This window comes from Erythrolamprus reginae, chromosome 3 (assembly GCF_031021105.1).
Source record: "Erythrolamprus reginae isolate rEryReg1 chromosome 3, rEryReg1.hap1, whole genome shotgun sequence".
Lineage (NCBI taxonomy): Eukaryota > Metazoa > Chordata > Lepidosauria > Squamata > Dipsadidae > Erythrolamprus > Erythrolamprus reginae.
Window position 1 is genome coordinate 147112891 of NC_091952.1, and position 16853 is coordinate 147129743.

The following is a 16853-nucleotide window of genomic DNA, read 5'->3' on the forward strand; positions in this document are numbered from 1 at the left end:
AATAGATAATAAAGAATGGGGGGGGAGGGGGGAGAACTTCAGTAGAATAACAATGAAAAATGTTAGCAATAAACACAAATTTGTTCCACCCACAAATGACCAGATTTAGCCTGGGGAATACTTTTCAGATGGATATCATTGTGAAGTCTTGGGGACTTTTCGCCCTTACTTCCTAAAAGTGGCAAAACGAGAAAACAGATTTGGAGATATCAGTCTGCATGAATAGGTGGGATTATCTACCCCAAAGTTATTATATCAGCTAAATGTTTAGGTTTTAAAGGCTAAAAAAGTAGAAAATGGATTGCCCAGGAATTGCACTTTGTGTTTGCAAAGTATGTAGATCTCTCATTTTGAATTGTGCTTGGAAATGAAATTTTAAGAAATACAGATAAAATTATCTTGGAGTTTGTTTGTTTGTTTATTATATTTGTTGCCCATTTTGTATCAAAACAACTCTTGGCAGAGTATATTGAATGCATATGATATTTTCTCCTCTATTTCAGCAATACAGCATTCTTTTATTCGATTTAATATAACTGAAAAAGTCATATTCAGTTATATTCAGTTTTAAAGATGGTGAATATCTAGAGAAAATGATCCCATACAACTTGAATCGTGTCAGTGTCTCTGTAACAAGACTGTCTGAAATAGACTTGTGGGCCGTGAGGGAAACTATGTGTCTGCCAGCACAGCTGCTGGTAGCAGATTTATTACAGGTGGCCACCAAGGCTAGTTGCCAGAACCATCTGTTTCCCTTGAATCTGCTCTTCAGAGACAGCCTGAGGAACTTTGTTTCAAGAGGGATTTTCTGTCTGTGCTAGACATTCTTTGCTTCCTTTGAATTTAAGCTGGATATCACAGTAGTCGATAACAAAAGATGGAAGGGCGGAAATTAAGATCTATTTCCCTTCCAATTGCCCATATGCTCTCCAATCTTGTGGAATGTTCTAGCCTCCCAGAAATATTGTCTTCCTTTGTAAATAAAATTGGCTAAAGGATTGTACATCTATTCATCATTTCTCATGCAAAGAGAATAAACCTGGTTTTTGTAATGGGGTTGCTGCTAATTAGAGTACAAATAAGCACTTGCTGAACTCAGCTGTCAAAACTATAAATACACTCATTGAAAATTAGTTTATTGGCCAACATGACAAAAGTTACGGAACCCTAAAGATGTCTGGTAAAATATGCCATATCCCAAAAAGGATACAAACTGTTTCAGCTGTAATTCATACAGTTATGTGTACAATAAAAACCTATTTGTTATTATTATTCTGTAGTGATTATGGATTTGAACTGTCACTGTCAAAATCAGAGCCCAGTATGTGCTTTGCTGACTTTTGGTTTAACCCTAAAGCCCCTCCTGAAGACTGTATCACAGGGCAATCCTATAAAAGTAGCACAGGGTAAGTACCGTAACTGAATATTTTGTTTGGAAAATAGCTCTGTCTTTTCTCTTCTGCCTTGTATCAGTCTTTAATGTCACTCAAGCTGCTTTTCTGAAAGATATCTAACATTATAAGCAGGGATGCAGTTACTTTTCCTTTCTGGTGTATTTGGCAGCACACATCATATTAAATAAGTCAAAGATTGCTATTTTGAGAAATGTAGGGTTTTTTTCTGCTTTCTGCATTGGCAAGGCTGCAGTACACAGGTACCTTTTCCTCCCCTATTCACTCTGGAATTGTAGCCGGCCTTTTGGGCTGTCTGAATAACAAGTTCTGACCTTGCCAAGTCTTCACGGGTTCTTGTATTTTTAATTATTATACACCTCCATTTTTTAATCTTTGAAGGAATTACTGGGCAATTTACCAATTTATTGTGATTAAATAATTATAAACAAAAATATGGTTGCTTGGGAATTCCTTACAATTGCTCTGGTACTGTTTTGATTTAAAATTTGCACTTATCTGGCTTCTGTAGGTAATCTTACAGATACACAGAAATGTGTAACTTTATATCCAATCATTTCCTTCTGGAGTAAAAAAAGGAGTGTGAAATAGCAAGCTGGAGAAATGAAAGGCATGAGAAAGTAAAAAGGAAAGGATAGCACATTCTAACAATATTCACATGTATCTCCCCATGCTTACTATCCTTGTTTCCAATATGTCCATACATTGCTTTATATGCTTTGCTGCTGTTCTTTAAAGTTCTCATTGGTCTCTTTTTAGCTTCTTATCAATTATATAATTGTTACTTAATTGTGTAATCTCCTGAAGTAATTTTTCTCTGCACATTTTTCTCAAAACTATCTCTGATCCTTTCATTATCACTGTTACTGGAGCATAATATGTGACTATCACCACCCTATGGATTTCAACTTTCATATGCAAACCACAACAACATAAGTGACACTATACATTGTGGTTTTAGTCAAATCAAGGCTTTCTAATACTGCTTTTTAATTATGTAAATAAGGTATAGACTAGTTTACCAGCCTTATTCCCATACAACATTGAGCCATTCCTGCCAATATTAAAAACGGTATCAAATATTTACCATATTTTGGCCAACATGCTACCAAGCCCATCAAAATCCAGTTTTACCTGAAGCATTTTAATGTTACTTTTATAGAAACTAGAATCTATAATGTAGAGATTGCAATCCAGCATGCTATCGCTTGCATTCCAGCAGCTAGGAGCTGCATGTGATATAATGACAGCATGCTGCTTCTGCTTTTGTCCTAAGTATGTTGTGTGAACATATAGTTTTGAATCCAAATTAAGACTTTGCTCAAGGGCACGAGTATATCATTTCCCTCAATCTGAGTATTGTATTGGCAGTTCTGTGTTAGCAAAAACTTCAGAAGAGAAGGATTTAGGGGTAGTGATTTCTGACAGTCTCAAAATGGGTGAACAGTGCAGTCAGGCGGTAGGGAAAGCAAGTAGGATGCTTGGCTGCATAGCTAGAGGTATAACAAGCAGGAAGAGGGAGATTATGATCCCGCTATATAGAATGCTGGTGAGACCACATTTGGAATACTGTGTTCAGTTCTGGAGACCTCACCTACAAAAAGATATTGATAAAATTGAACGGGTCCAAAGACGGGCTACAAGAATGGTGGAAGGTCTTAAGCATAAAACATATCAGGAAAGACTTAATGAACTCAATCTGTATAGTCTGGAGGACAGAAGGAAAAGGGGGGACATGATCGAAACATTTAAATATATTAAAGGGTTAAATAAGGTCCAGGAGGGAAGTGTTTTTAAAAGGAAAGTGAACACAAGAACAAGGGGACACAATCTGAAGTTAGTTGGGGGAAAGATCAAAAGCAACATGAGAAAATATTATTTTACTGAAAGAGTAGTAGATCCTTGGAACAAACTTCCAGCAGACGTGGTAGATAAATCCACAGTAACTGAATTTAAACATGCCTGGGATAAACATATATCCATCCTAAGATAAAATAAAGAAAATAGTATAAGGGCAGACTAGATGGACCATGAGGTCTTTTTCTGCCGTCAGACTTCTATGTTTCTATGTTTCTATTTTCTGTATCTGTTGATCAGTTGTGTTCCTCCCTCAGATATCCTCACTATTTACTTCTTCCTACAGATTCCGTAAAGTTATATCTAATATATGTAAAGGAGGTGTGGATTTACAGAAAAATTCTTCTCGACATGTGTGTCCACTAACTGCTCCCAAAGGATTGCAGATCAGCATTAAAGGGGAAAGCCTAGCCATTAAGCCAGGAGAATATGTCACCTTTATTGTCAAACAAAATCAGGTATTACTGGAATTTCTCATCTATGGAAGTCAGAAAAAATGTAACTGTCCTTCTAACTTGAAAACAGGGTTGCACTAAAATTTGTCCTGCAATATATTTTGTTTTCCTTTCTCTTTCTCTACTGACTTATCATTCTCTTTATTTGAAGGTAAAAACTTATATAGCCTCCTTCTTTTACTTCAGTTTTTCCCCTAAAGTTCCTATAGAAGACGCCTCTCTTTCTCCCCCCCCCCCCGAAACAAAAAACAGGAAATGAGAGCTATGTTATAGTCTGTTACTATTTGGCAGGCTAACATAACAGTGGTGTATGAAGATAAAGTGGTTGGGTTGGGTTGGCAGTAGGAGGTAGTGTGTGAGTCATTGAGGGCTTTCTTCCTTTCCTAGGAATCAAGTAATTGAGAAATAACTGAAGGTAGTGTCAGTAATCAAGAAACTTCCTCTAGCAGGAAATGGACAAACCACAGAACAGTTAGTGGCTAAATTTAAATTAATTATTAGTGAAGAAGATTTTAATCATTTCCTTTTCCCAGAAAGTAGGAGTAAATCTTACTTGTGTATAAAACAGAATGGCCTAGAGTGTCCTTTTGTTTCTGTTTTGCTGGCGAAGAGGTATGAGAATTTTACAGTATGTTTCAGCTTACATAGAGGCAGTTAAGCAAAAATAATAATAAACATGTTTGCCACATACTTTGTTGCTAGGGAAAGCATTGTTTGTGAGATACATGTTTTACCCAGAACTTTAGGAGTACAGTGGAACCCCGACATAAGAGCTGCTCTACTTAAGAGCAACTCGAGATAAGAGCTGGGAGGGGAGAGATATTTTTGTTCTACTTACAAGCCCAAATTCGAGATACAAGCGCCAAGGAGCTGTCTCCTGAAGCCGAACGCTAACTTCCGCGTTCGGCTTCAGGAGACAGCTGCGAAGCGGCGCGCGTGTTTTAAAAGGTTGCAGCCGGCCTGGGGGGCTTGCCAGCACCCCCCCGAGCCCCCCAGGCCGGCTGCAACCTTTTAAAACACGCGCGCGGCTTCGCAGCTGTCTCCTGAAGCTGAACGCGGAAGTTAGCTCTTTTTCTTTCTCTCTTTTACCTTCCCTTCCTCTATTTCTTCTTTTCTTTCTCCTTCCCACCTTCTTCCCTCCCTCCCTCCCTTCACTCATTCCTCTCTTACTCTCCCCTTTCATAAGTTTCCTTGCTTCCTTCCTCTGTTCCTGTCCCTTCCCTCTTTCCTTCCTTCCTTCCCACCCTCCGTCCATTCATTTATCCCATTCCTCTCTTGATCGCTTAAAGCCGGTCCCTGGTGCAAAAAGGGTTGGGGACCTCTGTCCTACAGGATTGGGTGGCAGAGAAGTTGAACATATGTAAATTTAAAAGTTTAAGAAAGTTTACAAGTTAAGTGAAAGAAACTTCATTATTCATTTATATGTACATGTACATTTCTTCATTAAAAACTTGTCTTTCTGCATAATTTAGACTAACTTTGTGAGTTTTTTGAGGGCTGGAACCAATTAAAATTATTTACATTAATTCCTATGGGGAAAAGTCGTTCGAGATAAGAGCTGCTCGACTTAAGAGCCCAGGTCAGGAACGAATTAAACTCGTATCTCGAGGTACCACTGTATTGGAGACACTTGATTTGCTATGATGAATTTGGAATTGCTTATTGTGTACAGTGCATGCACATGTAGAGATTGTTGATAGTGTTACTTCATCTTAAATAAAATAGTAGATATAGCCAGAGCAGAGGTAGCTTTGATATCTCATGCAAATTTGGGATGCCTTCAAAAGCAGATCTGCAAATCTTTGGCTAAATGAACAGATAGTAAGATTCTAGTAGAAGTGACTGGTAATAAGTTTTATATACATTCTTATGGAAAAATCCATGCCTCAACAAATTGTTCAATGCATCTATAGGGTAGGTTAAGAATCTACTGTAGTATGTAGCAAGCTAAATAACTAAAGAGCAGATACCAACATGAACAATTCCAGCAGAATGTGTACCCACAATAATTTGTTGCAAGATGCCTGCACAACATGATGGGAAGCAACAAAATTCAGGACCAACTACATAACATACCGTGCTATACATCAAAAACATTTTGGAAACAATAGAATGAAGCTTACAAGTTCTACAAGTGGGCATTGATATTCCTGGAGGCGTCTGTAATATGGTAAATGATTTAGCTTTACTAGATAAATGGTCAAAGCAATGGAAACTGCAGTTTAATGTTTCCAAATGTAAAATAATGCACTTGGGGAAAAGGAATCCTCAATCTGAGTATTGTATTGGCAGTTCTGCGTTAGCAAATACTTCAGAAGAAAAGGATTTAGGGGTAGTGATTTCTGACAGTCTCAAAATGGGTGAACAGTGCAGTCAGGCAGTAGGGAAAGCAAGTAGGATGCTTGGCTGCATAGCTAGAGGTACAACAAGCAGGAAGAGGGAGATTATGATCCCGCTATATAGAATGCTGGTGAGACCACATTTGGAATACTGTGTTCAGTTCTGGAGACCTCACCTACAAAAAGATATTGACAAAATTGAACGGGTCCAAAGACGGGCTACAAGAATGGTGGAAGGTCTTAAGCATAAAACTTATCAGGAAAGACTTAATGAACTCAATCTGTATAGTCTGGAGGACAGAAGGAAAAGGGGGGACATGATCGAAACATTTAAATATATTAAAGGGTTAAATAAGGTCCAGGAGGGAAGTGTTTTTAATAGGAAAGTGAACACAAGAACAAGGGGACACAATCTGAAGTTAGTTGGGGAAAAGATCAAAAGCAACATGAGAAAATATTATTTTACTGAAAGAGTAGTAGATCCTTGGAACAAACTTCCAGCAGACGTGGTAGATAAATCCACAGTAACTGAATTTAAACATGCCTGGGATAAACATATATCCATCCTAAGATAAAATACAGAAAATAGTATAAGGGCAGACTAGATGGACCATGAGGTCTTTTTCTGCCGTCAGTCTTCTATGTTTCTATGTTTCTATTGTACATCACCCAGAGGTGACCATACGAGGACGTATTATACATGTTAAAATCATGTAGAGGTGGGAGATACTTCTAATCAGTAATGGGCAGTCAAAATTTTTACTGCCACACTGTAGGTGTGGCTTATTTTGTGGGTGTGGCTTAATGGTCATGTGACTGGGTAAGAGTGGCTTGCTGGCCATGTGATCAGGTGGGAGTGGCTTGAAAGATCATCGTTCAAGTGAGCTGTTAAGTCAACTTACAACCCTACCAGTGTCACTCACTGCGGTGACAATTTGCTTCGTGTTTCTCACAATCTCCTTCCTCAGTTACCCCCACACACACATCTCAGGCTGGGTAGCTAGGCGAACGGGTGCCACCAGCTTATCAAGTAATTAGGAGGTGAGGACTTGGCAGCACAGCCAAACAGCCAATGACTTAATAGCCAGCCATCAATCACCCAATCAACAATTAAAAATCTGCATAAGAGGAGCACCATATAAATACCACACACAGAATAGTTCAAAGCATGCACTTTGTCAGAGAAAAGTTCCCTGAGGATGGCCTCCAAGTTTGTTTGTTTATTATTTATTAATTAGATTTGTATGCCGCCCCTCTCCGTAGACTCGGGGTGGCTAACAACAGTAAAAAGACAATATGAACAAATCTAATATTAAAAGTAATGTAAAAAACCCCAATTTAAGAAACCAATCATACATACAGACATACCATGCATAAATTTTATAAGCCTAGGAGGAAGGGAATATCTCAACTCCCTCATGCCTGACAACAGAGGTAGGTTTTAAGGAGCTTACGAAAGGCAAGGAGGGTGGGGGCAACTCTGATATCGGGGGGGGGAGTTGGTTCCAGAGGGTCAGGGCCGCCACAGAGAAGGCTCTTGCCCTGGGTCCCGCCAAACGACATTGTTTAGTCGAAGGGACCCTGAGAAGGCCAACTCTGTGGGACCTAACTGGTCACTGGGATTTGCAAAAATGTGTGCAATCAAATCAGTTTCGGTCAGCAGATTGAGTTGATATAGGTGTTAAAGCCAATTTCTTCCCTAGCAAATGCCAAAATCACTGCCAAGCTTGGTAAGAAGGTGAAATCTCTTGGGGAACCTGGTGGTGTTTGATGGGGCAAGAAAGAAATTGAACCAGAAAGAATGGTTACAGCCTGATGCAAACTAAGCGTTTAAGAAGCTGATTTGGATGCTTATGTTATTAGAGAAGGAGATGTGCCAGATGTAGATTTATTTTTAATGTTACCAATTAAGAGTTTATTATTGAATTTAAATAGTCTAAGCATGTACGAGGGTCACCCAGAAAGTAATGCACCATATTTTTTTTCTTCAACAATTATTTATTCAGCACAATGAAACTTACACACAAGAAAGAATGATGTTTCTTCTACACTCCCTATTTTTCCATGTAATCTCCATCCTTTTCTATGGCCTTCCTCCAGCGAGACACAAGGGCGGGTATGCCGTGTTAGTACCACTCCTTGTTCTGGTCATGAAGCCATTTCTGTACTGTGCAAATCACCTCTAATGGCTTCACTCTCTGTGCCCAGCAACTAACCGTACTTGTGTCGACAGCAGATTCTACATAAACTGTACACAAACGTTTGTGAATGTTCCCAACAGTTTCTTTCTCCACAGTGAGAAATTCAATGACAACACACTGCTTGTAACATACATCATTTACAGATGCCATTTCAAAACATTGCTGCAGCTACGCTATCTGCCTGAAGAAATGCAAAATTTACACACACACTCCTGACAATTCAAATAATATGTATCTAAAGTTTCGCATTCGTACCATTACTGTAGTCTGAGAAAAAAATATGGTGCATTTTTTTCTGGACAACCCATGTATGTATGTATGTATGTATGTATGTATGTGTATATTTATATATGTGTATATGTATATGCATATGTATATATATGTGTGTGTGTGTGTATGCGTGTTGTGTGTTTTTCTGCCTAGAAGTTAAAGCTACTGCCTTACAGGCAGACTGCCCAGGTTCAAATACCGGTAAGGATATGGCTAGCTGATGAGAACAAAATAGCTCTATACTAGTATTCTTTCCTTTACATTATCATTAAAAATATGTTACACATATAGAATATAGTTTGTCAGCTATAAAAAAAACTTAACTGCATTTAATGGAGGTACCATGAATTTTAAAATATTTTTAATAGAGCTTTCAGAAATTCTGTTTATGATGTAGCAGAGACAGCAGTCAATTTAGTGGGTGGTTAATGCTTAGCTTCAGGGCTGCCAGTACATAGTTTAGTACATAGTTTGATTGCTCCCCAGGCTTTTCCATTTTTCTGATGGGCCAGTTTTTTTCTTCTTACTCTTGGTTTTCATAGGGTGATACGTTAAACACCAGATACCAAGTGAACTTTGGAGATGGCACTAGGGCAAATTATATGAACCTGACATTGTTAGGTGAAACTTTTCAACACTATTATGAAAATTCTGGAGTTTATCATGTCTCTGTGGTGGCCAAGAATGCTGCAGGTCAAGATGAAGCAGTCATATTTATTCAGGTTCAACGTAAGTTTTACTTTATTTTTCTCATTCTCATTATTATAGCAGCATTAGTATTATAAATAAATATTAACGTATTTATTTGTTATGTTCGTATATTTCATTATAAAATGGCTAACAATTTACAGTGGAATACATATTTTATTCTTGGAGCTTCTTAACAGTCAACAGAATGTTGGATTTTGTCCCTCCAGAATGGGAATGACAAATCTAGGTTGAGAAACAGGAGGGATGCATTTTAAATGCATCTTGGCTATAATTTACATCATAAAATATATTTAGGTTATGTCCATAAATGGATTCTGGTTCTGTTCTGTATATTATCAATGTAGTAGAACACTGAAAGTTGATCTAGTATCTTGCTCAGATAAAATGCTCATCCTTGTCATAAAGGAAGTAAGGTAGCCTTCAAGATGAAAAATCCCTGTGATGCCTCATTGCTTTTTGCTTTTGCTGTCTTCTGCATATCCCATTTTGTGCTGGCACATAAAACAATTAGAGCAGAAACTCTGCTCTCACTTTTTGGTACAGTTGAAGGTAGAAGTGAACAAATTTAAAAATGCATAAAATCTGAAGGTAAGTTTTTTCCTTAACTGAAAAGTGTCGTTTACAGATCCATGAATTTGTTTGATCAAGTTGGGAAAGTTTCCTATTTCCACTAAACTGAAGTTTGTTCACACTTTCTTTTTATGTACTTTCATCAGGGATATATGACATGGTTCTGACTAAATTTAATTTAGAGCAACCTCATGGAACACCACCAACACTACTTTATCTCAGAGTTGCTAATACTGCTTTGATTACTGTTTTCAGTAATTACAGCTTTGAAACACAATTGAATTCTGGTGATTTAATGTTGCAATATATCCAGTTATGACCAATGAGAATAGATTCAACGTTTGATTTTGTGGATAAATGGAAGGATAAAATCTCTCAGTTGCTTTTGGAAGCAGAATATAATGGTGCTGAGAAAAAAAAAAGGAAAAGCACAGTCCCAGCAAAGAAATCTGACTTCTTTGGAACTCTTTTATTGATTATGTTCATCTCAGTGCAGTACTAGACATACAGTATGTGATGGTTCACATATAGCTGGTGGAATTCCATGGGAAAAAGGTATTTAAAAATGCCAGCATATAAAGCCTGAGGTTTGCAAAGCTATAGGTAAAAAGTATTTATAATTGTTCTAACATTTGTTGAACCTGCACTTAGAGCACTATGGGACAAACATGTAGTATAGTATACTAATAAATGCATTATCAACAATGAGTAACAATTGAATTGAGGGAAAATAGTGATATGCAGTGCCAGGATTTTATTCATATGAAATTAGCTTGAAGGGAATCTGCCTGTAGAACTGTAGGATCAGTATTTCAGTCTCAGTCTCAGTCTCATGGTACACAGGCCACATGCACCATGCAAAAATATTGGGGAAAAATAATTCCTGTAGCTCATGCAGCTTGTAACTAATGAATTCTGCTTCTCAAAAGGCAGCATAACCCTCCGTGTAATAATTCAGATGTAAAACTTTCTCTAGATTTGGTCAGACAAGTTCAGAGGTTTCTTTTTCCCAGTGTCTGAAAACTCTAATTGAAAATCTCATTCTTCCTATTTGCTTCTATCTAGTTATATTAGATTCCAGTATATATACATATATATGTCTGGGGTGGGTTCTAATTTACCTCGCCACCAGTTTGCTCACTCCTGCATGAGCGCATGCATGCTTTGCGCAGGTGCATATGCATACACAGTGCCAAAACCCAAGCTTCTGCACATGTATGGCCCTGCCGAGAGAGCCAATTCAGGGGTGTGGTCAACTGGCGATCATACCCAGTTCAACAAGCGGGGGGAAATTTCCGCTACCAGTTCTATAGAACCAGTCTGAACCGGGAGCAATCCATCTCTGGTATATATACACAACCCATGAGTTTTAGGTTTCCCCTTTCTGATTTGGAAGGAATATAAATGCAATATTTATTTGTCTGCCTGCCTGCCTGCCTGCCTGCCTGCCTGCCTGCCTGCCTGCCTGCCTGCCTGCCTGCCTATCTATCTATCTATCTATCTATCTATCTATCTATCTATCTATCTATCTATCTATCTATCTATCTATCTTCTATGCCACCCTTCTCAAAGACTCAAGATTAAGCCTTCCAAATAAAATAAATGCAACTTTTTAAAAAGTTATAAAAATTTAAGACAATTTAATTTGCAGTGAAAATTACTAACGTTTTCTATTGAGAAATAAAATTTGATATAATTTAATTCAGTCCCTAAGGAAGTGGTGTTCTCTTTCAATTTGCTTGAAAAGTTTAAAAGAGGTCCCTGAGCACTCTAGTGCATCTTTAAAAGATGTATTTGAAAGCAGAAGATGTTTGATAAATTAATGGCTTTTTAATTAACAGTTGGGACTCTTTCCAGCTCCACTGCAGGCTTTACATCTTGAAGTAGTTCCTGCTATTGGCAGAAACCGGGAGTTGAATTTGACAGCCATCATCCTGCCAAGGAACTCTAACTTTACACTTTTTTACTGGTGGATTGGAAACAATATTCAGGTATAGAACAATTATTATTACTGTTGTTTTTCCAGCACTTGAACCTTTTACCCTAATTTCAATATGTATGTACTCATTTATTTATATATAAAATTTATAGGTATCTTAGTATCCTAAAACAGCTAGTTTTATTATCTTAAACTATAGTTTTATTGTTAAATATTTTTGAAGGTTTGACATACTGTACTTTCCCCGTATTCACTTTAAGCCTGCAATCTCAGTGAGAAGTACAAGTAGCAAACTGAGGGTTTTTTAATCTGTCTGTGGCAGGAGATCTTATATAATTCTGTCCTGTCTCTTCTGGAGGACCTTCAGTGATAGTGACCTTCACCCACAACTTCTGGAGGGAAGCTTGATTAATTGTTCTCATTGTCAGGAAATTTCTCCTTAGTCTGAGTTTGGATCTTTCTTTAATGATCTTCTGCCTATTACTACTTGTCCTGATCTCAAGTGCTTTGGAGAATACATTTACTTCCTCTTATGTATGACAGCCCTTCAAGTACTGGAAGGCTGCTATCATATCATCCCTAATCCTTCTCCTCATTAGACTAAACATACCTAGTTCCCTCAGCCGTTCATGTTATGTTCATGTTATCCATTCCCCTAATCACCTTTGTTGCTCCTCTATGCACTCTTTCTAGAGTTTTAACATCTTTTCTGTATCACGGTGACCAGAATTGGATGCCTTCTTCCAAGTGTGGTCTTACACATGCAGTATAAAATGGTGCTAACACTTCACAAGATCTTGAAACGATGCCTCTATTGATGCAACCTAGAATTTCATTAGCTTTTTTGGCAGCTGCAGCACACTGCTGGCTCATACTGAAATAAGGAGCTGCTTATAAACTCAAAGCTAGGGCTGGCAGGTGCATTGAGATTGTTGGTGTGAAAGCAACATAACAACCTGCAAAATGCTACTGCCAGAATAGTTTACTGTTAGGCATTTTGTTTTGAATGGGATTTTGAGTACAGTGGTACCTCTACTTATGAATGCCTCTACCTACAAACTTTTCAAGATAAGAAACAGGTGTTCAAGGTTTTTTTTTTACTCTTCTCACCCTCGCTTCTTTCTCAGCTGCTGCTGCAAGCAGCGGGCAAAACAAGCGCTTTTAAGTTTGCAGGCTCTGATGATCGGGACTGGAGCCAGGCTTGCCATGCGGGGTCTCCACCCCCCATCCCTTCTGCTACCATCATGGCAAAGCGCGAAGGCATTGGAGAAGAGAGAAAACGGGCGGCAAAGGTAGCAGCAGGCGAGGGGCATTTTGAAGCAAGATCAGGCAGAGAACGTAGCAACAGGTGAGGAGCATTTTGAAATGAGATTGGGCGGAGAATGTAGGAGCAGGCGGGCGGCTGTGGATAACTCCTCAGACTCGCTTCCAAAATGCCCCTCGCCTGCTGCTACATTCTCCGCCTGATATCGCTTCAAATTGCCCTTCCCCTGCTGCTACGTCCTCTGCCTGATATCGCTTCAAATTGCCCTTCCCCTGCTGCTACGTTCTCCGCCTGATCTCGCTTCAAAATCTCCCTCACCTGCTGCTACATTCTCTGCCCGATTTTGCTTCCAAAATTACCTCTTGCCTGCCGCTTCCGCAAGTCACCGCTTTTTTTTTAAGTCTTAAAGTTTTGGATATTGTTTGCACACATTATTCACTTTTACATTGATTCCTATGGGAAAAATTGTCTCTTCTTATGAACTTTTCTACTTACGAACCTGGTCACGGAACGAATTAAGTTCATAAGTAGAGGTACCACTGTATAAGACTGAACTGCTGAAGTGCTAAAAAGATAGTTTTTCTTCTGAAACCATGCCCCAGAATGCTCAAGGGCCTGGGGAAAATAAATCTTACCAAGTTCTCTACACCTTTGAAGAGTCCAATGTTTGCCTTCTGTTACTCTCTAGCCAGCTCCCCACTTCTCTGTCTGCTAGGGTCTCTGCCACAGGTGTAGTCCATTTCTTCCTTTTTGGTATTAAATGTCACAAATGCAGTCCACCTGTAAAAAATATGGGAACTGATAGGGATGAGTAGGTCAAATAAAGGAGGGAGACTTGGAATGTGCCGGTCAATTTCAAGTTGGTTGGTAGATTTGGCAAAGATTTCTATAACAGCTTTCTAATGCAGAAACAGCAAAGCATTGTGTGCTGCTAGCTTAGGTTGTTGTTTGTTAACAATTCAGACTACTGTACTCCTTAGTGTATGAGATCTTTTTATTCACTATCTCCTCTGGGGATTTACTTAGTAGTGATTGTCCTGATAGAAATAGCATTACTCTTAATCCTCAATTTCATTAAAATGAGTTAATAGCAGTATTTTCACTCATGTAAGTGTGACTATCAGATAGTTTAACAGTTCACAATAATGGTGCACCAAGTGAACTATGATTACGTCAAGTTTGTTTAGCAACATCACACAACAACCCTGTGACTGTCAATTAGTCTTGCAAACATAGTGGATAAGTACAGTAGGTGTCTAGTTAATTTTTAAAGAAAAATATTCCTGAACTGTGATAATTTGATAAGAACACGTAGTGCATCTAACTCTGAATTGGTAGTCCTTTGTGTGAAAAAAAAAGCTTCAATGCAAGAAACTTCTAAAAAAGAATGCATTGTGAAAAGAATCATAATGTACATATTTATAATATAATATTATTATAGTATTTAGTTGTCAGAGACTATGGAGTGGAAATTCTAAAATTAACTGGACACCCACTAAACACCTACTGATTTTTTGTTGTGGTCCAGATCAAGAGTATGTGGTCCAGATCCATAGTCTCTGACAACTAGATTAATGCAGGGATATTTTAATTTCTTGTATGTGATTCTGTTGCCAATGAAAAATCATTATCAGACATTTACATGCCTTTCATCTACCACAGTGAAAAGCTATAGACAGTTCAAATAAGAATCTTTTAGATTCCATTACTTTCTTCCAATTGAAATGGATTTTTATCATGTTATACACTTCCTGCTTCTACTTGCTTCTTTGTTTTAAACTACGTGTGCTTGGGAGCCATGGCAAGAAGCCATCTCCTCCTCTCAGAAGAACTCTTAGAAATGTTGAAACCAGAGGGATTCATTGGAAGCAAGTAGGTTTGGGGCTCTGCCAGGCAAAGCATCCGGTCATCAATTAAAAAAAAGAGGGGGAGTGTTGTTCAAGGAAAGGTTTTGCTGGATTTTTTTCCAGTTTTGAAAAACTGAGTGGTAGAAGCTTGTAAATGTAAATGAGAGTTATGAAAATACATTTTCATTTAAATGAAATCATGAATTGTATTTTAATTCAATATTTATTCTGCATTCATGATAATAGTACAGTAATATTAATATTGCTGATAATAATATTGTATAATGTTTTACTTTTCACATACTTAGACTCAATACTCCTCTATTCTTTCTGGCTATTAGTCAGTGGACAGTACTAAAATGTGGGGATTTACACCACATTTTAAAGCTCCTTTTGCTATAAAGAAAATAGAGGTTTCACGGCTCCCTCCGTTCTTTCATTGAAAACATCTAAAATTCTTGCTACCATTTGGAAAAAGTGGATAGATGAGGGAAGATATCTACATGTTCATGAGGACTTGCCTCTGCAGAGGTACATGTAAATAGGCCAGATCAAACAAAACACCTGCACTTAGTAAGTTGTGTCACAGTCGCAAACTTAAATAGGACCTGTACATCTGTAGCTTGATTTTTTGCCTCTCAAAAACTGTTGAAAAGAAACCAGTTGAGGCGTGATGTTGGTGTGTGATACCTGAGATGGATATGATTTTGTAATTATAATTTTTACCATGAAGATTTTATTTTTTTATGTTTCGTTGCTTTGATGTATTATTGTTGCCAAATGTATTATTTAGCAGCAGGTAGCAAACTTAACAAATAAAATAATTGGGGAGGGGGGTGGTTGAAAGATAATTAGAAATGAAGGCTCCTGACTTCACCTTAGTTGTTTATATACTGGAACAAACTTTTTTATTCATTGCTAAGAGAAATTACCTATATGGAAATGAATATTTTCATAATTGAAACCCATTATGGTATTATATCAATATTTAGTATTTATCAGCATTCTTGCTAGTTTTACTTTATTATTTTTTATTTATGTGATGGGTTGCTTTTTCCTTTAATATTAACAGTTGATATAAGTAGCAGAGCAATTAATGTGTCATGCCTGGAATCCATCTTTTACTTTTTTTACCTTTTTGTATTCAGGCCTGCCACATTTTTACTGTGGGAAAATGGGAGGGGGGGTTATGTTGAGTAAGTGATGTGTAGTAGTCTCATATTCTTTCCAGAAAGTCAAGACCTCTGTGCCTGGCAGCTGTGAGGAAGTGACGGGGAAGCATCATTAGTTTTGGATGGTGCCTGATTGGATCATGTGATGGACATTGTGGGTGCTGGGCAGGGACTTGACCTTTTGTTTGGGTGGAGAAAACCTGGAAACTTTCAGATTCGGGTTTTCCCAGGTGTTGCCAACATGGCATCTCTAATAAATTTGAACTTTGAGGAACTTCTAGCTTCAGAGTCTTAGTTTGATGGGGGTGTTTATTGGAATGCTGACATAATGGCAGTTATCTGCTGATGACCCTATTGTTGCTTCACGGAATATTCTGAGGATTAGGTTCATATGCATTCCCTGGTTTTCACTGATGTCTGTGATATTCTCCAATGCACTTGCAAGGAGAGTCCAGGATGGGTAGTTCTCAATCTGATTGGTCGGGACTGAGTTTAATTTAAATATTAGGCAGGCACCGCCCCCTTAGCCCCCCAGTCTAAAAACTCAGTCGCAGTAAAGGGACTTAGAGTTAGTTTTCTCTTCAATAAATTTATATTTATTGTGTTTTTCTATGTACTAATCTCCTTTTATGTCTTTTTCTTTCTTGCAGGTGCAGTTGGGGGAAAAGTTTTTCCTCACGCAGCCCTGGATTAAAACCTCCAGTGGGTTTCATCCAGGAGCTTGCAGCTCCTCCATTGCAAGCCGGTTTTTTGGGAGTGAGTACCCGGGGAAACTACCTCCGAGGTAGACCCCGGAGGAGAGGAAGAGGTTGACGC

The 16853-nt window shown here is 38.2% G+C and overlaps 1 protein-coding gene across 3 annotated transcripts in view; it reads left to right on the top strand.

Moving 5' to 3' along the window:
- The window catches only part of SORCS2 (sortilin related VPS10 domain containing receptor 2), a 116136-nt gene that overhangs the window by 79352 nt on the left and 19931 nt on the right, over nt 1-16853 (top strand). For all 3 annotated transcript variants that reach the window (XM_070746977.1, XM_070746978.1, XM_070746979.1), the window contains exons 17-20: nt 1281-1406; nt 3556-3727; nt 9077-9263; nt 11673-11806. In XM_070746977.1, coding sequence (XP_070603078.1) covers nt 1281-1406; nt 3556-3727; nt 9077-9263; nt 11673-11806 — 619 coding nt within the window. The remainder of the gene's footprint in view (nt 1-1280; nt 1407-3555; nt 3728-9076; nt 9264-11672; nt 11807-16853) is intronic.